The following is a 24,437-nucleotide window of genomic DNA, read 5'->3' as shown; positions in this document are numbered from 1 at the left end:
TGTATTCCAATTAATCTTTGACTAGAGTTTGTTTAAATAATTCCATTTTTATAATGTAGTAGTGAATGGTCAAACTGTCAAAAACGCGCCAAAACTAAGTATTGGTTCGCTAGAGTTTGACATACGGGAAAGATTATTTGATGTTGGCTTGCTGATTGATGCGTAGTTTCAGCCGTATTTGAGGTATGCAATTAATTATATGTGGGTATGCGTTAGACATTTCGTATTTTATTGAATGTTAAAGGTATTTAATGAATTATGTAAGTTCAGTAAAGTATCTTCAAAAAAGGTAACAGTGACACATACAGAGTTGTAGTTGTGTTTTAATTTCTAAATCGCATGATTGTGTAATTTTTATTGTCGCCTTCTCGTGTTGTAGAAATAATGGTTTTAAACATTTGTTCTGTCTTACAATTATTCTGTGTTGAACAGATTTTGTTTCGTATGACTGCCCATGCAAATTGACATGGAGATTGAATGATCTAATAACCTTCGTTTTTTTTGTATGCCCGGTATTTGTAATTTAATGCGTTCAAGTTTTCGAACAATTTTTAATTTTTAGAAGCCGATCATTCTTTGTGAAAGGTTGTTACTGATTAGAATTTTAATATTTAGATTATAGTTGGACATTATTTTACAACCTATTCAAACAAATCCAGCCCAAAAGTGATCAGTATTGTGTCAGATAGAACCTGTGCAACAGTTGTGGCTTTGCCAATGGTAAATTTCCAGATTTAAATATACAGAAAGGATATATGGGATTGCTTTGAATTATAAGTACAGTTTACACCCATGCAAGTGCATCATAATATTTGTCATTTAAGTCTGATTATTTTTTTACGATACTGTAAAATGTGTATAAATTTGTGATGCTTTTGCCATGGTAGTAACTGATGAAAATGTACAGGTTTTTATCATTTTATTTAGTACCAATCACTACAGATATATCAAAATAACAGCATCGTGTAATTTATTGTAACATGCTACATATAAACTAAAACTACTAAATATCAATATGTTTAATGAGGAGGTAGAATTTTGTAATTAGGAAGAGATGTATCAAATTGTGTATTAAATTTAATGTGAGCCTGATAATTATATTATTGTGCGTTTGCTACTTTGAAACCTTTTAAAATATGATCCTTTGATATATATATATATGTGTGTGTGTGTGTGTGTGTGTGTGTATAGACTATTAGCCTTGTTATTGAATTTTGTGAATTTGCTTCTATGAGAAGGTTGGCAAATGTAGTATACAATGTTATTAACCCCTTAATGGTTCTACTTTTTAACAGAAAATCTTATTATTATGTCCATATCCTACCCTTAAAGGGCATTTGTATGTGAATCTGCTGCCTGTGTATTCGTCCCCCTTAGCTGAGAAAATATTTACATGATCGAACATACTGCCTGTAAAAAAATCATAAGATTTTTTCTTAAATGTTTGTTAACAATAAATAAGAACAGCAATAATAATTATAAAATATTACTACTGTAATTCATTCATTCAATATCGTATTAGATCTTAAAACACAACTATTTTCGATAAAAATAAATCAGTACTGAAAATATTATCGATTATCCATTTCGTATATATGATTTTTTTTGGCCTTGTAGTTACAATTAAACATGAATATAAGCCAATCATGTGGGTCAAATCGAATGGTAAACATGAATAAAAATTAGAAGGATTTTGTATCCTATATGCGAATCCTATATCTCATGCATAGATCCTATATCTATATGCGAATCCTATATTTCATGCTCCTTATCGATATATTGATTTTGAAGCCACCTTCTCTTTTGATTTAATTTCCTAATGAAAATTGTTGGTAAGTGGAAACTTTAATTTATACAAATACTCTTGATGTTTTGTAAATTGAATATAATAAATAAATTAATTTTATTTATATTTATACTTGCAGCTTTCATAGAGTGAATTTGCTTATGGATCCTGATGAAAATGTTGATTGTGCAATCTTTAAAAGATGCCTAAACTGACCTAAACCAGATTTAATTGGGAAAATTTGCTGATATTTTTTCGCTTTTCCTTGATCAGTTTTCAACATTAAAAAAAAAAAAAATTTACACAAGAGGTAATCAATTTTGGACACCCAATAGTTCCATTCTGAGACACCACCCACCAAGGCAAGCTGCCGAGAGGGCCTAGCTGCAGAGGTGTGCGTTAGGCACACTCCAACAGCTAGTATTTTTACTAAAACCTTCATCATTATGCCTATTCTTTTTTATATTTATGTTATTTGTGTTTAATTAGAAAGAATTGACCCATTTTAAGACCTTATTTATATACTTTTACTATCTTACAGTGTACTTAAATAATATCACGTCACAAATCCAAACACCAACAAGTAAAAAATAAGAATATATTAAAGTCGTTCCAACATAAGTAATAAAAATAATATGCCCAAATAAAAAATAAAACACACTGTATATCAGTAACTGAACTTCCATTCAATGTAAACAAGTATGGTAGGTGCTAGGCATAGGCTGGAAACAGCTGATAGAAATGATAAAAATACATATACTAGGTGCAACCACAACAAATTAGGAAACTTAACATACCCAAACACATTGAAATAACTTGTCAAAAAAATAGAATAAAACTGGACAATATGTAAGAATGGATTATTTCATCAAGGACACTTTTCTACAAAAAAAGGTGATGACAAAATACTTTGTCATGGGCAACTTTTTTCAATGTAACCAACTGATGGATTACCTTGTCAAAAACTGACAAGGGGTTAAATGCGTAACAAGCCAAACACAATGTTTCTGGAACATACAAACTGAACCACTCCAACTGTACATTGTTCCTTCATTATCAAATTGGACGTCGCTTCAAACAAACAATTAACACTTCAGAGCCCTTCATAAGCCACATTTTGTATATGCCTAAATCCACCAACATTGGCATTATATCTTTGATAACATATTCTATACTTACATAAAAAAAAAACTACCACATCTTGATACATTTGAATCATATGAAAAGCATAAACAATTCAATCACATTCTAAACGTAAAAGAGATAATTCAAACCATACATAATTTTTACTACATTCTAAAAAAATATTTGCGTAACTCCAAAAAGGTCAGTAATAACATAAACTGGTGCTAAGGTAAGAATAGCAGCCATCAAGGTGGGCATAAGAGCAATTGAAAACATTATATTTATTTAATTTTGTTTTTAACTATAAAAATGTTACGACCCTAAGTAATTTACATCACCAACAGTCATCAACAAACATAACAAGGTAGATAACTACAGGATATGTTTATATAGCCAATATATACTAAATGAATAGTAACAATTTAAATACTCTTCTACTATATCCTTACTGCATGTCTTCACAACACTACAAATTACCACCAAATCACTATCAGCTGATGCCAGTCTTTTTTTTTCTCCCCTGGGGTGGATCCTGTAGTCAAGTATTTCACAGCCCAGGCGAGTGTCCTTTACTCTAACAGGCCTCCATGTCTCAGCCCACTGGTCAGATCTCACTTTGTGCCCGCCTCAAATCCCCAGAGTAGGATCCACCTGGTCTGGCTATGCCGTCCCTGGATCCCCACTCTGGGAGCCGGGACTCGGTCTTTATGCCAATGCCTCTAATGCAGACACTCCAAGTTTGTGCATCCCTGCCGGGACTTAGTCTTTTTCACTTGGGGATGCAACAGTCTCCATGCCTCATTGCTACTACTGCTCACTTGTGCAAGCACGTGCGAATGGCAGCTCCGCATAGAGCTTCCCTCATCCCCGATCCTTCTGAAGAACCCTTGTCATGAATCCTGCAATGGTATCAAAACTCTTGGGGCTTCACATCATGGTGGCAATGATGTTCTTCACGCTGAGTGATCCAGTAATCGCCGAGCAAGCTATGCGGTATTCATCCCACGGCAGGCACCAGAACACCACATGTTCTGGGATATTCAGATCACCGCAGTAATGGCAATAGGAGTCATCTGCCCTCCTATCACACAGGTAGGCGTGGAAGACCCCCAATTGATGCCAGTTAGCTGCACCTGTTGTTACTGAAGTTGGTGACTAAAAATGTTTTGAATTTCTTTTATCTGTAGTTTCTTTTAATTTGGGCACGTAGGTAGATCTATTCCTTGTTTATGTTGTGTAAACCTTAGCTTATACCTCTTGGTCATCAGGCCAGGATGTGATAGAGTAAAAATCAAGATTGTGATCACAGACACAATCTCAAGGAGTTTATGACATTTAAAATATAATTCATCACCTTTTTTCTATACACACACACACACACACACACTTATACACTTGTAATTTATTAATAAAAAAGGTGTTAACTTAGTTAAATATGTCGAAAATGCAAATAGTTTGTTTCCCATGAATCACCACCTTATATTGAAAAACTGATACCTTTAGTTAATACATCCCTATTAAACAAAGTTGGACTTTATAATAAAACTTTTGGAAATAAAACACTGCAGGAATATGTCATTTATCATCAGGGATGTGGATTTTAACATCTAATAATTGTGTGTTAACATTAGTCCTATTTACAGTTATTCTATTCAGAATTTTGTCTGTTATGTACCTATAACTATAAGAAATAATCTTGGTAATTTTCTTGTAAAATGTGAATTTATATTTCAAAAAGCAACTAGTTTATGGTTTTACCTATTAGTTGTATATGTTTTTTTAATGCACTGTATCTTTCTTCTAATTATTCATTCACCCTTTGCATGTCCTCTCTCAAAAAACATAACTTCACTGCTTAGAAATCATTTATTAATATGTTAGAAGATTTAATATTTATTTAATTTGCCTTCACCTTCCTGTAGTTTGTATCTTTTGTTTGACTTGGGAAATTAAGAGTTATCGGGATTTACTGTAAGATTACACTGGGATTTTTATGCTATATTTAGCAAACTGGCAACAGTCTGGTACATTTTTTTATTAACTGAACTGATGTAAACACCAAAATCAAAGGTTACAAAAAAATGTTAAAATTTTCATTTTTGTATGCATATGATGCCATTTAATTGTTATATTGCAATTTTATTACAATTTTTAATGACAGTGAACGATTATAAGTTATTCATATCTCACCACATAGAATATGCTTAAGCCTGTTGCACATTTGTCCATAATGTTTACTTTTTTGTAAAATTTTGTTATATATAATGGATAAATAAAATTATTAATAAGCTGTTATTTTCAGTGTTTGAAGTAAAAGCATTTAATGATATATTTTGAAAATAATTGTATTTTACGGTTAATTTCTCTGTCTATATATATATATATTGGTATCCCCAATACGGTTTCGCATGTGTTATATGGTTTTTTTTCTATATATGTTTATATGGTTACTTGCATAACTTAAAACCTTACCTTCATAAGGGTAAAAATATTTTTTGCTTGGTTCTTAGCATTACCCAATAAACACCAGTAGGATGTGACTGTACTTTGTTTCTCATTTAAAAAAAATTATTTTATGTTTTCTAAGTCAAATGACCAGAGGTAGGTGCAGCCAGTCACATTGCACATACAGTAATTATGTTGTGACTGTGTTGGTAGAGCCACCATGACATACACCATCACAAAACAATAAAAGTTTTAAAAAATCCAACAAGTGTTTTTAGATATTTATCTGAAGAGTTTTTGCAAGCCTACATCTAGTGACTGTCTTGTTTACTATATTTGGAAATGGGGAAAATTTACAATCATGTTCAAACATTTTTTACCTTTCTTCACCCCTTTCAAGGTTGAATAAAAAAAATCCCTTTCGGCATGCCGGAAGGCGGCGGTAGATTTCACCGGTGCTAAGTAGGGGATAAAAGATTTCCACCTTAAAGTTAAGAAAAACTTCAAATTTACTCAATGTGATAATGGTTGCATGTGGAATAAAGTTTCACATGTTTAGCATAAGACAAACCCCATCTTATAATTCCAACAACATTTTGGTCATCCCTTGCCGTAGGGGTTGGTCATATCAAAAATTATTTCAAACTAAAGTTTTAGGTAATGTTTAGAGGATTAACGACCACTTTAAACCGATTCTATACTGTCTATTAAGGGAGGTATGATTTTTTTTGTCTCTGAAACCTCATTTTTTCAACCCCCTGGGCCAATGGTTGGTGATATTAATTTACTTAGGTAAGTTTTAGGCCCTTATCCAAAGAATAGTAGGAACGAATTCGGTATTTTACTTAATAAGAAAGTTATAGCAATATTTTTTTTTTTTTTCAAAAAGCCCCCTATTTCCACTCCCATTGTTTGATTTTGGCCATTAACAAACTTGACCAAGATTTTGGGACAAATTATTTTTAAGAAACAATTTGAAAGTGATTCATTTATGCTGTAACAAGGTGCATACAAATTTTCATCAATTTATCTTCAATAGTTTTTCCTGGGTGTTTATTATGAATCACGACGAGTTTTATATATATATATATTAGCATGTTTTCCCATCATGGCTTCGCCCACAATATCAATGCCCTTCTGTCTAACCAGGGGGTTCTGCCCATTGTTCATTAAACTCACCACTAAACATTTCATAGTATTGTAAAATGTTTGCTTTTACCTGAAGAATTATAATATGTAATATTTGTATTAAATATTTTATCTATGTATTTATATTTATTTCTATTATGTGCGAACTAACTTATTTGGGATCTGAATACTTTCTGTTCCTGTTATTTTAACATCCAAGCAATAAGTTATCATTTATAAATATATAATGAACATATTTTTAATTGAAATATTTAATTGTAAGTTCCACTTACCAAAAATTTTAAAAGTTATTCCATCATCAGGGATGATGAAGTAATGGCTCCAAAAGTACTCTGATATATACTTTTAAAATTTTTGGTAATTGAACTTTATTTTATACAATTATATTAATACCAATGGTGCCAAATGCTTAGTAAATTAAATTGAAATATTTAACTTAATAATTTGTAATTCTGTTTCACTTAAAATTGATATGTAAGCTATAATACCTTACATTCAGCTATTTACTTTATACCTGATATTCTGCTTATATTCAGCAGTTTTTTTCTTTTTTTTTTAGAAACAAGATTCTATGAATATTTTATTTCAGTGTAAAATACATAAAAACTTTGCAGTTGAAACCTGTTTTAAAAATTTATGTTAACTAAAACACATTACTCATGTGATGTTCAGACACTTTAAAAATAATCTTTAGAAGATATGGATGGTGTGACCTTCAAATTATGTGACGTGTATAAATGTTTGTGAATACGTTTATTTTTTTTTAGTATCTAGTTTTTTACTTTTATTTACTTCTTTTCAGTATTCATTGTGTTGTGTTGAAAAAAATAGATATAACACAAATGGCTTTGAACAGTACTGCATTAGAAATATCAAAAAATAGACCCCTTCGTGTTTCAATTGAAGGAAATGTTGGTTGTGGTAAATCAACCTTGATAAGGCATTTTAAGAGCTATATTGATGTAGATGCTAAGTCTGTAAGTATTTTATGTCTTATTAAATAATGTGTATTTTAGATTTTAAAGTTAATCGAATCAGCTTCTGAAAACGGCTATAAAAATAGGTTTGTTTTCCAAATAGATCATTAATTCAAATGGCTGTTTTGAAGACTGCAATTGTGTTAAATTGAACAGTTAACATTTTAAACCTTATTTACTCAGCTCAAATGCACCTAACTTTTTTAGGGGTGTATTTGTTTAAACAATGTTACTTAAACAAAATCTGATAAACAGTTAATTTTGTTGTATAGTGATTAAAACACCAGAACCAATAGTTGTTTTCATTAGCTTGAAATGTAAGAATGGTGACATTTTTCTAATACAAGTGTTCTTTCTGGAGATTTACAAAGAACTATTATCTCTCAACATGAAAAAGATAATATATTTTAATAAAATGATTTATTAGTATTATTTTAGATGTATGTAAAAAAAAGTCTTCATTCAGTTTCCTTGATATACTATTGTTTAAACATAAATGATGTTAAAATTTTTGGGGAATATCACTTTCAGTTATAATATTGATAATTATGATTATTTTATATAAATATTGCAGTATGAAGCTTGTAAACCTAAGTTATTTGAGCAGTATATAAGTCTGATATGAAAGTTACGCAGCCATTAAATAAAGGGTTATAATTTATGTTAGTGATAAAATATGAATTAAAGTGGTGAAACCTTTGTTATATTAAAGTGAGAACATCCTGCTTGTATGAAAAACTGTGAGCAAACAGTAATATACATTGTCATACTTAGTTTATCTCAAGACAAACAATAAGATAATTATTATTAATAGTACATGAAAAAATATATAAATAGAATTGTTTTAATCATTATGACTGGTGATTTATTGCAAAATAATTACATTCTATTCTATGTTTGTTCCAAACTTACAAAAATGGGATACCTTATGTTTAAATATGATATTAATGTTTGTTTACTTGTATTTCCAAGTAAACCCATAATTTATCATTTTAATTGAAGGTTCTGCCTAAGTATTATGTAGTACAACATAGTATTCTGCAGACCATGTGAAATGTTAGTGTTTTATTAGATGATAAATTCTAACAGATTGATCAAATTGATTTAGTTTGCTACAAAATAAAGTCATCCTATTTGCTTGGTAACACTCCCTTTTGAAACTCTAACCTTGACATCATTACTAAGTAAAGGGTAGTTGTAGCTACATATATTCCTGTAATATATTTTATTTTGAGGTTCCTCCAAAACAAGTTTTCAGGTAAAAAAAAAAAAGAAGGAAAATAGGCTTCTACTGTTCGGTACCCAGAAATGTGAATCTTTTCCTTGCATTTATTAGTCTTTTAATTGAGGTCTGGAATGAATGGTTTGACGAAAATTATAATTTATTTTTTTAATTTAATTTGAATTTTATCTGAGTTAAAAAGCTTAAGTTTTGAAGAGGGACGATAAGACCCTATAGATCTTTATTTTGTTTATAAAATTTTTTTTTTAGTTTATTTTTTGTAGGCTAAGTTTTGTTGGGAAATTTAGAGTTGCGCCAGTTGTAAGTCCTAATCAAAAATATTTTTTTTTTAAGAAGACTTTTCATGTAACAGCACAAACTTCAGCCTATGACAACAGATTTTATTAAGCTTTTATTACCAATTTTCCTCCCTCCCTCGCGATCCTGCTCTGTTCTTTTCTTTAATGGTTGTAGTACACCCATTCATTCAGGACAAATCTGATCGAAGTAATGATTTTTGTTAAACTAACAAACAATTTCAGACAAATTTTGCTATATGAGAATTTTTTAAATTTTCTCTAAACCATTAACTTCAGCTACACATCAGTATTGCTATGTATATTTTAATTATATTTATATTGTAATATGAACTTTGTTTGGTATCCAGTTATATCCAGACCTTATTAAAAAAGTAATTAATAGGCCAACATATCTAGTCATTTTTAGAACCATATAAGCTTTATTTCCTTTAAATGTTGATGGTTTTTTTTTCATATTACTTAGTCTTGAAAGTGTCAGTTCTAATCCACAGAATAGTTAATTTGAATTATCTATGTTTTGATATTAATATATCCTGTTTAAATCATGTCTATCCAAACAAATTTGTTAGAGCATGTTTCTAAGAAAATATTTTAGCTAATTTTCATGAAGTAATTGCCTAATTATTAAACTTTTTTTTTTGCTCTTTAGAATTCTTAATTTCTTCAAAAATAAACACAAACTTGTAAAATGTTTAATTTTACTTAATATTGAAGCAACTGTAAAATAACTCTGTTGCCTCAATGATTGGAAAATTGCTCTACGTTTTTATACATCATTTGCAAATTGCCTGCATTTCAGATTTCATCTCTGTTAAATAAAGAACATGTTTTGACCTATACCTGTTGATTTATCATTATTTTCAACTTTTTGTTATTAATATCAATCTTTATTTTGTATTGTTGTAATTAAATATAACTGATTTACATTTGTTATCTTTCATTAATTTTACAGTGATATTAACTATTGCGTGGTTGTAATTTAAGAATGAATACATACCATTTGAATTTCAAGGCATGTAAACAAGTGTCAGTTTACCTACATACAGTGCTTAAAGTAATTAAATTTCATTTAATTTTTAAATATTTTAAAATGACATATTTATCACAAATTTGGGTTTCCTGGATTATAACTGTGTTCTACTGTATTATTTATGTATCATATACTTTTTCTAGTTAAATAAATATATATCTAAAGTATTTGTAAGCATAATTTTGTATTACGTATATGAGCCTTATTTTTCCCGTTTTTATTTCAGGAGCCTCTTTCTGATTGGAGAAATGTTCAGGGCCATAATTTATTACATTTGACGTATGCTGATCCAAAACGATGGAATTTTACTTTTCAACATTATGTTCAGTTAAGCCGTTTAAATTTACAAACATCACAAAGTAATAAAAAAATACAACTGTTTGAACGATCACTTCAAAATAACAGGTTTGTTTTTTTGGTAATGAGAAGTCATTAGATTCACCTTACTAGTTTGATAAACTTCTCCATTCCTTTCTGTTATATGTTAATCTTTTAATTTCAGCATGTTTGGTATACTTTATGTCATTGGTTCCCAGAATTTTTCAATTCTCATCAGCCTTGCTGAATCCAGATTTTTCCCAAGACGCCCTATGTCAAATTCTAACAAGAGAAGTTTGCAAAATAGCCTACAATTTTTTGGAAGGGTTAGGTAAAAATAAATAAAACACATTTTAGATAAAAAAAAGTAATTGAAGAAGTTCCCCTAATTATAATAATTAGTGGGATGGATGAGGCTGTTTATCGCTGCACCCTTTTTCAAATTGGAATTACATTAGACCCAGCCACCCACATTTTTTTTCTCTACATTGATTTTCATACAATACATATTGTGCAGTTGTGCAATATATAAGTTGTCAGCAGTTAAAATATAAATTTTATCACAACTGCTGAAAACTCAGCTTTGCACAAATATTGAGTCACAAATGGAACTAAAATATCACTGAGCTTTACCACGTAGCAGTGAATGTTAATTTTTTACTGCCATCCAGAATTCAGTTAATTTCATAATAAACTATTTTCAATATATTGTCACAAGAGAATTAAATCAAGATTCCCATTCTCCTGCAGCAGTGTCATTAAATTGATCTTCAATCCACACAAATTCATCGATTTTTATAATTTTGAAAATATTTCTCAAAGCAGTAGTAATAATAAGCTGTGATAAGTGTTCCTCAAAATGGATTTCTTACTTCAACAAAAATCAACTTCAGTGGAGATCAAAAATTGCTGTAACAAGGAGAAACATTTCTTGCCTCAATCTTTATTCATTTTTTTTTTTAAAGCCAAAATCTTTGCAATTAACTTTAAAAGGTGAATGTTAAAGATATTCAAAGCATTTAGCTTTTCAAAAACATCACATATGAGGTGTGATTGGAAAGTTTTAAGACAGATGCATAGTGACCATACGGCCCTTCAATAGCAGCATTATGGTGGTCTTCTCAGGGCTAAATACCATTTTATGTTGATTGCTCCACAACTCTAGTACTCTATAAGCTTGAGTTGCCCTGAATTCAACCTTGATCTGTGAGTCTCCTTTGACCAGCAGAAGCCCATCATCGGCATAAGCGATGACACAACATGCGCTGGGTAACTGCATGAGAGTCAAACTTCACAACCCAAAGCAGAGGGCCCGGCTTACTTCCTTGGGTGTCACCCCTTGGACAGCATCTTGCTCACCTCAGTGCCACTATCATGAAGCACTACTGATATAAAAGTAAACTTGCAACACCCTCTCTCATTCTGTGTATACCTACCGTTGCAATTGATACAAGGCAGAGGACCATCACAAATTGTTAAATGCTTGCTTAAGACGACTCACAGACCGCTTCGGATCAGAAAACTCTCATCCACCACGGAGCTACTCTCTCCTGACCCGAACTACATGGTATAGTGTTCTGCAGCATCCATATAAGCAAGAGATAGCCTCTCCATCAACTCCTCCAAACTCCAATCTAAGACACGGAGTTTGACTTATAATATATTGACAAGTTTTTGCCAGTCTGCCCTCCTGTGCTTTAAGACAGGTATTGTCACTGCTCAATAGGGGGGTAGGTTTGCCTGCAGTGTCTAAGGAGAAGCTTGTTTTGTCTTGAAAAGATCAACACGATATCTTAGTTCAGTAGAGAGTGGCATCCTGGTGAGTAAAGCGGTGTTTTCAGTTCTTGGCAGATTATTGATTTCACAAAATTCATGACAAAACAGAACAAGTTTGTGATAAATTTTCTTTGAAAGGAAATCAGCTTTGGCTACTTTGGAACATTTAAAAACAGCTTTTGGGGATGAATGTTTTATCTGGTCCAACATATTAAAATATGGCCATGAATGAGTCAAAAATGACCTTTGGTTCAGCCAGCCTTCAAAAACTAACAAAAACATTGTGAATGGTCTACAATTTAGTGCAGACTTAAATTAGGTAAATGCTGATGAACTGAATTTAAGTTCAGTCAATTTTAACTGAAGATCTGTATAGTATCCACGAAATTCATTCTGAAATTGGTATATGACCAGCAGAAACAACACCAACAGTTCGTGTCCCAAGAACTGATTATGATTAATTGGTCTGAAACTGACACAGATTTATTAAATAGAGTAATTTAAAAGCAATGAATCATGAGTTTTACACTTCCTTCTGTTACTAAATTAACAAATCCTGGGTGCCATGAGGAAGTTATATTACCATGAGAAAACCATCGCACTTTTGAAAGTAGTTTTCCATCAGACTTATCAATCATAATGATCACCATATCTACAGCCATCAGTAAAATGAGAGGACTTACATTTTGCAATTCTATATGCTACCTTGTAAGGTGCGCTTGTAAAACATTGTTTGTTATTGATGTCTGTTTATAAAACTTTTGTTGATTTAACTCTTTTAGCTTCATGTTAAAGTAATCACAAGATTTAGTAATTGAGGTGGGATGTGTTGTTTCTAAATGACATTTCAACTTACTTGACAGCATGCACTCTGGTGCCAAAACTTTCATTCACTGAACACATTGTATCTTCTCATAGTCACTATCAACGTAAAACCAGTCCAAAAAAACTGCCATCATATTTTCAATTTTTATACTTCTTCACAGTTGCCCTTGGTTGATGATTTGGTTTCTTCATTTTCTCTCGATTGATGCTTATTACTGTTTAATAAAAACCATTCCATTTTTAAAAATGCTTGCAAAACAAAACACTTCAAAAACTTCACTTGAGTTGATCGCATCAAATTCATTAATACAATTTCAAAAAACTAATTTAACACTTAAACCACATTTATTTATATATGGTACCAGAAAATTTGAGAAATTGCTAAATCAATAGAGATTAGTATTCCATCATCTAATAACCTTTTACAGAAGCATCCACAAACAGTAATAGTGGATTGTCATTTATTTGCATTTTTTGTGCAAATAAATTTTATGAAAAAGGCTCAGTGAGTCACAATCACAGATTCATTGTTTTTGATAAATGCTTCAACAACAAAACCATAATGTTTCCCCATTCAAGCCAGGCAGCGACTAAAAGTGGCAGGACTGCCGTTAACTAGTGAGATTTTGCCTGTCTTGGTATCCCCGCCACAAACAGCACAGTTGTTTTCAAATGTGGGAGTTACTTTTACCGCACCTTGTACATCTACTATTTTTCCCCTCTGTATAGTCTTTGTATGTCTGTTTTATGCACTTTAAAAATAATATTTAAAAATCAAGCAATTACACATTTTGTCTTTAATCTACTGTGAAGTATATGTTTGAAGTAAATTTTCACTTAATAATTTTCAGGTATTGTTTTGTTGAAATGGCATACAAAAGAGGGTTACTTGAGAAACCAGAATATATTACACTGTGTGAGTGGTATGATTGGATTGAAAAGAACATGGACATTAATCTTGACCTTATTGGTAATAAAATAATATGGTTGTTTTGTATAATTATTTGTTTGAATATTATTTTTCATCTATAGCATTTAACATCTATTTTTACTTCCTTGTACAAAGTAAAGGAAGTAATGTGATTGTGAAAATTTTCAGATTTCAATGGAAACATCCATTTTGACTAGTGTCGGAGTGACATCTGTACATATGTATGTGTATAACTTAAAAACAATTAGCCATAGGATGTTGAAATTTTGGATTTAGAATTATTGTAACATCTAGTTGTGCATCTCCCCTTTTTATAGCAATTAACTACACCAAAAATGCCCAAAATCTAAAAATTTTGGATTTTGGATTTTTTCTTAACTGCAGTAATAAGCCTTCATTGAGAGCTTTTCAACAACGTATCATAAGTGGTACTTGTTTTTATTGGTTTCAAAGATATAGCCAAATAAAATTTTAATTAATGAAATATATGGATCTCACAAGGGGAAGACACATCGATTTGATCAGGCTTCAATACAGACTATTTTTTTAATTTAAATATATTGATTTAATAATTATTAACCTCTGATTGTAAAAACGTCTACAATAAATAATAATTCAATAATAGCAATAAAAAAAATGTGAAACAAAATTTTGTGTACTTTCAAAAATGTGTATATGTAATTTAATAGGCGTACAGAAAGTTATATGTTATCCACATGAAATTTTTTCTTAAAAAATATATAAATATAGGGAGGGAGAAGATGTGTGTTTGTATCTGTCCTTGAAGTACACTGGTAAGTTTGGAAGTACAGTACTACTACCAAATTAAGAAAAACATTCCCATAACTCTAAATCTGAAAACACTGTCTTTAGGATGTTGACCACTTTGTGTTTTCATAGTACAAATTTATTTTCCAAGAATGGTTTGATCTATTTTATAAAATTTCAGTGTTCCTGTTTGACCAACATTCCAATTGAAAAAATAAACATGAAAAGTTTTCACTAGCAAATTCCAAAATATCACAGCCATATTAATTTTTAAAGTATAATATCATGTCTTACTATGTGTTGCATTAAAAACAACCAACCTATAGCAGAAATTATTTAAGAAAGTCTGTGTGTCTTAATTATGAGCCATATTTCCTCCATTGAGAAACTATAAAAACGAGGTTACACAATGTTAAATATTACCAAAGAAATATCTAAATTTTATTACTAAAATTACTTATATACTATATTTAAGCATTTTTCATTGCACTTTGTGTAGTTAATTGCTCTATTAACCATGTTTGTATATGTATTAATTTACTCAAAACAGAGTATGAGGATGACATGATTATAAAAGCTGCAATAGGTGACAGCACTTCTTCAGACATTTTTAATGTATAATTCAGTCTATTTCAACTCTGTTCAGTAATGTAACATTAGCTAGACCTCATGTATATTTATTCTATTTAAACTATTTATTTTTTAGTTTATTTTTATCAATTTATGTCATATTTATATATAATTTTAACTTTTAATTTTAATTTTTTGTCATTTAATTTTTAACTTACCTATCCATGGAACTCTTGGGGCTTTACCCAAGGCCTATGCTAAAGATAGGAAGTTTTTAGTTAGGAAGCAAATGTTATTTTTATGCAGTCACATAAAGAATATTTTTTCTGATTCAGTTTATAACTATCATAAAATGCTGAAAGCAATTCCTGTGTAATAACATCAACTAACCTGTACACATTAATGAAAATGAGGCACCTAGAAGCAAAGGGGTGTGACAAGTTTTGAAAATTGGAACGAACTAGCACAAACGATAGGGAAAAGTCCAAAAAACTATTGTGTGGCTAAGAGAGCAGTAGTTTGGTAGGAGCTACTATCTAGCGTAATTTATAAAAACTACTTAGTGAAAAGTTCGTTCTGTTTGCCGGTAGAAAGGGGCGATCACTCTTACACCCTTTTGCTTCAAACAGTGTGATTTGCTATTTCTACTGAGTGAATTCTTGTGCTATTTAAAAAGTTTGTAAATGCATTTTTGAGTGGGTTTCCTGAATAATTTTTGGAATATTTGAATAATGGAAGAAAATAAGTACTATCCTCAAAAATGAAAGTTTACATAAGACTAAATTACTACTATTTCTCGATGTTTACAATCTAAAATGATTGATGTAAGTAAACTACTTGTTATAATAACATTGTCATTATTATGGTATTGTTGAACTATCATAATTTGAAATAACTTTTTAAAGTGGTTTTTGACTAATAAGAACACTTAAAAGTTTTGTTTTGTTTTCTAACAGTTAATTTATGATTATATAGTTTTCATTTTCTTTTCAATGAAGACCCAACCACTCAACATAGGCCTACTGATACGTATAGGTCAAACTGATGAGAATTGTTATGGTTATATACTAGTAAATAGACCACTAGTTGAATTTTTTTAATGTTATAATTTTGTACTAGAAAATTTTTCAACATTGTAATCATCATCTCAAGAAGAAGAAGGTACAAAGTCACATAATAAAAGAACAGTAATGTTGGTGATATGTGAAGAAAAGTAGAACAGAAAAAGAGCCAAAATCTGGTATTATTCAGATAAAGAATACTTAGGTTCAAAGGGGAAAATAAAGAAGGCTAGTCAATCAAGAAATGCAATCATAATTGCAGATATGAAAGTAAAAATATTTTAGAAGAGCATTGTAAGGTTTTCAAGGAATTTTGGGCCCGTAAGTCATGGGGTCTGCAAACATCTTTTATAAACAAATGCATAGAAACTAATGTCCCAAAAAACATCTACATGACGTGCTGAAAAGCACAAAAATGTCAGTGTGTGTAAGATTCTATGGTAAAATTGGCAATTTTTTTTTTTTTGAAAACTAAACATTACCCAAAAATAGTACAATAATGTACTAAAATGCAGATTAATGTCAAACACTGGTGTCTCACCTAGAGACCAGTAACAAAATAGAAGAAAATGTTCTTCAAAATGTGAAAAAAAAAGAAAACAAATTTGAAAAAGAGCTTCATTTAAGAAGAGCAGAAAAAGCTAGATATTGCAAAAAAATGCGAAAACAATATGTTTCAATTTAGAAAAACACATTGCCAACTCCAGTCTTAAGGTGTAATACAATATACTATGGAAGGCAACCTGTAACCTTCCAATACATGACCTTGGTGAGGATCATGCTAACCATGTTTATGTGGCATGAAGGTGAAGCATCAAGATCCCAAGTGATCAGATCATGTTTGCCCAAATATGCCCAACAACTATTTCCTTCATTAGAGCACCTTATCACAATTAGCAATAACTGTGGAGGCAAAATAAAAGTCAGCATATAGAGCGTTTTTGGATGTACATTGTAAAAAACACTAACATGGAAACAGTTTGTAATAAGTTCTTGGTCGCAGGACATTCATACATGGAGTGTGACCAAGACCTTGGAATGATTGAAAAATCTTCAGTATGTTCCAGATCATTGGATTTCAGCAGTGGGAGCTGCTCACTGAAAGTTCCAAGATGTTAGGATGTCTGAAAAGTATTTCTTTTCCACTGAAAGTATTAATCAGTCTCTGAAGGGTAAAGTAAAAGGTATTCACAAATTTCATTTGCTTAGATTCAAGAAAGAGGCACCATTTACAGTTTGCTACAAGATATCACTAAATGAAGACTTAAGAGTTTGACACTTATAACAAAAAAACCTAAACTTGTGTGACCAGTGGAAACGTTTACTTGGAAACAATTACACCAAACACCACCACTAATCATAATAACAAAATACAAGGACCTACAATCTCTTCTCAAGTTTTTGCCCCTATCCCACAAGTTTTATAAAAACATAAGCATGGAAAAAATCAAAAGGAAAAGAACCTGACAAAGAGACAAGAAAAGAAGAAAGATGAAACTGGAAAAGTACTACATGCAGCAGTTGCATCTCCTCAACAGCAGAAACTGATAAGAAGAATCGGAAGGTGTGGACATGGAAAATGACAGGATCTATGATTCAGACTAGAACTAAATCAAAAATTATCATCATTTTTTTATGTTAGGTTACATAATCTATCTAGTTATTAATACATTTTTTATTTAAAGAAGTTATTTTTTATTATCCTGAATACCGTAACAAAAACATCAGTTTCCTTATTTGAAAAGGGATGTAAGTAACTTAATTGGAAGCATAAGGGTATAAATGCAAGTAGCTATCACAAAAGAAAATTCCTGTGCCAAAGTTAATTATTTGAATTACTTCATACTATACTTTACAGACTTACAGATATGTATAAATCTCAGTGATATTAAATAAACTATTATAAATTACCTCCAGAATTTTCAATATAATCTGAATTTTACGGTTGTTTTCCCACAATTTTTACTTTTATCACTTATACTCTTTGCTTCTAGGCATCAAAAATAACAAGTATCACCTGATTTCCAGATACTAAAGATCTTATTGAATTGCATCATGCACTAAAACTGACCTAACATTATTTTGGTGGTCTGAGGGTACTGGTTTATTGAACAGGTTTCAGCTGTTAAAATGTTAATCTTATTTCAACCTTTATCACCAATAATTGCTTGGATCTAGTTCATTACCTTACCTTGGATCCCAACATTTTTCTTCCTACCTATTGTAATAATCCAAACATCATCAGATATGCATTTTGTCTTACTGCACATTAAAAATCAGTCATTATTTATAAATCGATTGTGTTCTTTTGAGCAAGAATCATATTTATCTTTGCCATTAAAAGGGTTAATTATTGGTTACAAGAATCAAGTTCTCTTTCTCCCAACAGATCATTATTTAAGTTGAAATAATTGATATTTCATTCCACTCAAAAGTTATCAGTTTATTTCTTCCCAAATCCATCATCAGCTGTTTCAGAAAATCTTGGCATGAATTATAATAATGTAAACTGTCATTTTTAGAAATGGCAGTCTAATGTAGATTCTGGTAAGTCCATACACTTTTACTTTCCTGGCATTATTGCTCTAGAGTTATGTTGCAAGAAGGAAAGTAAGGTAATTAGTAAAAAAAAAATAGAGTGTGTTTTTTCTCAACGTTTTATTACCCTGGGATCCCAAAAAAATAGTGGGAGTATATGTGAGTTGGTGTGTTTGAAGTTTAATAACTTTTCACTTGATAAATCGATTTTGATGAAATTTTGTAAACTTGTAGTGCAGGAGCAAATTGTTGATAAAATTTTGGGGTTAATCTTCTCAAAATTTTGCATAACATAATAGATTAGACCAGTTACAATCAATCACATGTACATGCTTATTATTATTTTTAAACAGATTTTGCCACAAAATTCCCCTCCTGAACTGGTAAGTGAATGAAAGGAAGCAATCTATTATGCAGCATAAATTTTCAAGAAGGACAGAGTAGAAATTCTGGATTCTTAAAATTTAAGTTATCTCATTTAATTCAGCTGTATTAGATAGCTTACGTTGCCTTATTTAGTACTTATCAAAAGAGAACAAATCATCTATGAGAAGGTCAAGTAAATGCTGATCATATCCTTTTTTTTATGTCAGTTGTATAATTAAATCTCTTTTAAGTCCACAATTTGCATACAACTAAAGAAAAATATGTAGTTCACACTGCAAAACTTCCACTTTCCCATCTCTCTCTCCTTTTAAAATAACAAATATATTCTGTATAATTTTTTCAAGGTTGTATCTATATAGGTAATATCTGTGCACAGTTTTTATGCTTGTATGTTACACATGAGGTTTAATAAAAAAAAAATATGTGGAATTTTAAATTTCCCAGACTGTATAAGTCTATTGTCATAATTTTTTTTTGTGTTGATACATTTGTCCCTAACATATATTTACATTGGTAGCCATATTGAATACTTAGTTTATTGTTGGCTGCCAAAAAAGGTTACACATGTTTTGTTGTGGTTGGCAATTTTTAACTTGTGAAAAAAATGAAACGGAATGTGCATTAAATTTTGCTTTAAGAATGGAACAAAGTGTAGCACCATATTGGAAATGTTGGATGTTGCTTTTGGCAATTTTTCTATGAATACGAACAAGCATTTGCAAGTAGTACAAACATTTCCAAGGGAGCTGTGAAGACATTGAAGATGATGAGCGACCTAGACATTCCAGCACATGAACAACTGATGATAATGTCAAAAAAGTGAAAAAAATGGTTATGGACAGTCTGAGAATCATTATCATAGAGGTTGCTGATGATTTTGGCATTTCATTTGGCTCATGAAACGTGTGGCAGCAATATTTGTTTCAAAATTGTTGAATTTTGACCAAAACAGTGCCAAATGGAACATTGCTCAGGAGTTGCTGAATAAAGTGAATGATGATTCAGAACTGCTCAAATGGGTCATAAATGTTTGATGATGTATGGGTATGACATCAAACTAAGCCCAATCATCCCAGAAAAAAGCTTGTCAAGTTAGATTGTAACATGTGTTCTTGTCACTAGGTGTACAGTCAATAAGCAGTACTACCTGGAAGTTCTACACCATATGGCAATTGCACCTGCTTACACGTCACTGCTTGTTTGTGAATTTTTGGCTAAAAGCAACACTGCTATGATGCCTCAGCTTCCCTATTTGCTGGACGTGGCTCCCTGTGACTTCTTCATATTCCCCAAAATGAAAAGAACCATTACAGGATGACATTTTGCCAGCAATGAAAAGTGCTGGCACAAATGTATTATAGCTGAAGATGACAAAATCGGTATTAATGAATAAAGATTTTTTTTTAGAAAAACTAAAATTCAGTGTATTTTTTTATCAAATCTTGAATATATATTTAACATTATTTTATATTATTTATAATTTTGAAAAATATGGTTGATGAATAGCATAATGAAAGCATTCTTTATCTTACTTAAAGTTCTGAATGGTTAAACATAAAATTTAGTTTCAAGATTTTTATAAGTCATTATCAACTCTCATCTCAAATTACTTTTAATAGTTTATCTCATAATCTTCCTTAACCATATCTATTCTTGATGGAGATGTACTTAATTTTGTCTTCAGTGACTTCATACCAATTAGCTAAGGTGTGGCCTAGTGACAGAGCTTTAGATTTAAATAATATTTAAGAATTATTTTTTAAATTTATAATTTCTTTTACAGTGTATTTGAGAAGTAGCCCTGAAGTGGTATTTAATCGCATGCAGCTACGAAACCGACCTGAAGAAAGTACAGTCAGTTTGGATTATCTGACTGACCTTCACAGGCAGTATGAAAAATGGTTAATGGAATGTGAACTGAATTTATTGCCAGCCCCTGTTGTTGTTCTTGATGTAGATAGGGATTTGAAATATGTGAGCAAGATGTACTCACAATTAGAACAATACTTACTGGAAAGGAATTCAATATCAAACAAAAGATTTGAAATCCATATTAATGAAAATGAAGTATGTGTCTAGTGATTTTTACTATTACAAATGATTTTGACAAAAGCAAAATAATGGGTTGCTCCTGTAAAAGAAATAGTTTGTATTTTCATATTTTCCAGAATACATTTTTACATTTATAATCATTAATTGCATATATTAATGGATGGGGTCAAAGATTTATAATACTTTAAGAGACAATTATTAAAATTCTGAAAATCAGTGATTTTAGAAATGATTTCTTTCATAAAGAATCTGGAAATCATTTCCCAGCAACAGCTTAGTAACTGTAGTGCATTATAGTAGAATACTATTTGACTAGAAAATAAAATGTAAGAGAAATTTTCAGAAAATTAAAAAATGGATTATGCAGAAGTTGGATTGATGACCAGTTGAAACAATCTGCTATTATACCTTTATGAATTCTGTGATTTGTAGTGTAAAATTCAAGTAAATCAAAGTTAAAACGCAAGCCAATATGTATAACATATATTAGATAGATTTTAATATTTCCTCTGTACATAAGAACAATTATATAAATATCTATTTAAATAATTAAAATTAGAATGAAACATTCGACTATAATCTGTCAAAGGTAATAAAGTTTGTTGGCCTCCGTGGTGCAAGTGGTGGCATCTTGGCCTTTCATCTGGAGATCCCGGGGTTCAACCCAGTCAGGCTTGGCATTTTTCACAAACTACAAAAATTTTCTTTTATCTCATACTCTGAAGCAGTACCTAACGGTGGTCCTAGAAGTTTTAAAAAGAAAAATGTTATAAAGTTTGACCATTACTTAAAAGCAATAATGTAATACTCTTTAAATAAAGTTTTAACTAAAATATATTAAAATTTTACTAGAAGTTTTACCCGAGTTACAAAATAGCCTGTTTTTGAGAAATATAATTTGTGACCAAATTAGTAAAGTGCTGTGTGGTATTCCTCAGCCATTTTGAGGGCTTCCAAATTCATGTAACTATACAACTTTGACATTCAGCCTTCAAAAACTTTCATGATGATTGATTTATGGCTATTTTTTATTTATAAATCTTAGTCATTCTAATTGTGTATTATTATATTTCTAAAACTGATTTATTTCATTTGCTGTAGTATTGATTTTTTTTATGCCCTTAACTTTTTACATATATTTCATTTTGTCTAGTATTCTAAAAGAAATTTGTTATTGCTAGTCTTTAGTTTAAAGTTGTTACCTGAATAAAATTTACAACTACTGTTTCTTTTTAATATTTTAAAAAATATTTTTTTTTATAAGCAATTTTCTTATAATTTTAAAATTGTATATATAGTACACATTTTTAACGTTTGTTTATATTGAGAGTTAAATCTATAATAACTTTTATAAAATAAAAGTTATTTTGTATTTGTATTGATTTTATATATCTATTGTAAAATATAAACTGTAGAAGATTTATATAAACTTAGTTTCTATGAATTTTGTTAGATTAATATTAATGAATTCTATAAGCATAAGAAAATAATTTTTTCATTAAATTGTGAATTAAATGTGAAAGCAAAGAAAACTTCCTATAAATATGTTCTAGTTATGTATCAATAATTCATATCTTTATCAATAATTGCATTCATAGTACATAACAGTTTCTCATTACATTATCACAAGGTACTTGTATCATCCTTATTAAACTAGTTTAATTCTCTGCTAATGTTCCAATTATTATTAATTTATGTTATAAGTAAATTAAATGTAAATTATGTATTGGTGTTCAAATGTGTCATAATCAGTTTGCTGTTAATTTTTTTTTTATATTACATTTACAGTATTTTGTTGTCTACATTTTTACCTTTAATAATCAGTTAATAAAGAATATGTTGTTTTTTCCATTTACATACATTTTTTAATTCTGCATTTATTTTCTTTATTTTCACTTCCTTGAAAATGTAAACATGTGAAAAAATATTCAGCATGTGTAATAAAATGATAGTGTTTGTGTATGCATTTTGTTTAGTTAAACAATAGTACCTTTTTCATATTATATAGTAGCAAGTAAAATATATATATATATATATATATATTACTTTAGTGAGATTAATCTTTTTAAGATTCATATTCCTCTGTATTATTAAATTATATTGAATAAACCACCTAGTACAGAATATTGAGGTACACATATCTTACCTTAATTTTTCATTAAACTACTTTCGCGGATCCCTGTCCTTAGTCATGATTGAAATAATTCCATTATTGCATAATAAAAGTACTAAAATAATTACAATTTTGTATTAATTTACACAAGTACTGCTATCTGTTGCAATTTTTATAAGATCAAATCAAATTGAAATTTTGCTTGTATTATATATATGTTTGAGGGAGATGTTCTTATAAAAACTGCAACAGATATAGAAGCACTCATGTAAATTAATATGCAATTATCATTATTTTAGTAATACATTTTTATTATGCAATAACAGAATTATTTCAATCATGACTGAGGATGTAGGATCCTTGACAGAATTTTCATGAAAAATGAAGGTAAGATATGTCTTATATCAATATTTTGTAAAAAGTGGTTTAATAGAATTTAACATATTTCTATGAGTTACTTAAAATTTGATGCATGAATAATAATCATACCTGCAGTAATGTAATGCATTCTCAATAGATCATACAACGTCTTCTACAGACTTGAAATAGTTTACGAGTAGTTTCATAAGTGGTTATGAACTATTTTTTAGGAAAACTAAATCAAAACATCTTATATTTTCTTTTAATAAGTGCTCAAGTTCACCTAGTGTTGTTTTTGCAATAAAACATAAAAATTTGATTTAGCATATTTGTATAATTAACAACAAATATCCTAAACTTTTCTATCTTCAAATTTTTTTTTTTTTTAATTTTCCTAGCAGTAGTGTTGAATTATGTATTAAATGGGAAAATAAAATGCTGTTTAATATGGTTTTACTTATTTAATAAACCAGCTTTTAATTTTCATTTTATACGAGCTATGATAAATATTTAAAAGTATTTAAATCAACGTAAAGTCAGATAATATAAGGATGTTATTTTCCCAGGGCTTTTTTGTTCCCAATTTTACAGGCAGATGATCATAAAAAAGTATAATCAAAATTTTAGAAATACAGAGAAAGCAAAAACTTAATGATGTCCGTAATAGACTACTTTTTCATACAA

At 30.0% G+C, this 24,437-nt stretch overlaps 1 protein-coding gene across 3 annotated transcripts; it reads left to right on the top strand.

The window, feature by feature from the left end:
- The first annotated feature begins 44 nt into the window (after nt 1-44).
- LOC142322186 (thymidine kinase 2, mitochondrial-like) lies at nt 45-23,162 on the top strand. 3 transcript variants are annotated; one of them, XM_075360972.1, is made up of 5 exons: nt 45-183; nt 7,308-7,482; nt 10,281-10,459; nt 13,825-13,943; nt 21,012-23,161. In XM_075360972.1, exons 2-5 carry the CDS (start codon nt 7,348-7,350, stop codon nt 21,305-21,307), a joined length of 729 nt encoding a protein of 242 aa, XP_075217087.1. In that variant the 5' UTR covers nt 45-183; nt 7,308-7,347; the 3' UTR covers nt 21,308-23,161. The 3 variants fall into 3 exon arrangements, with proteins under 3 accessions (XP_075217087.1, XP_075217086.1, XP_075217088.1); XM_075360971.1 differs by having other exon boundaries at nt 162-289; nt 21,012-23,162; XM_075360973.1 differs by lacking the exon at nt 45-183 and adding an exon at nt 244-260.
- The last annotated feature ends 1,275 nt before the right edge of the window (nt 23,163-24,437 follow it).

This window comes from Lycorma delicatula, chromosome 3, assembly GCF_047948215.1.
Source record: "Lycorma delicatula isolate Av1 chromosome 3, ASM4794821v1, whole genome shotgun sequence".
NCBI lineage: Eukaryota > Metazoa > Arthropoda > Insecta > Hemiptera > Fulgoridae > Lycorma > Lycorma delicatula.
Note: the sequence above shows the minus strand (reverse complement) of the source record. Positions and strands in the feature narration are given on the sequence as shown.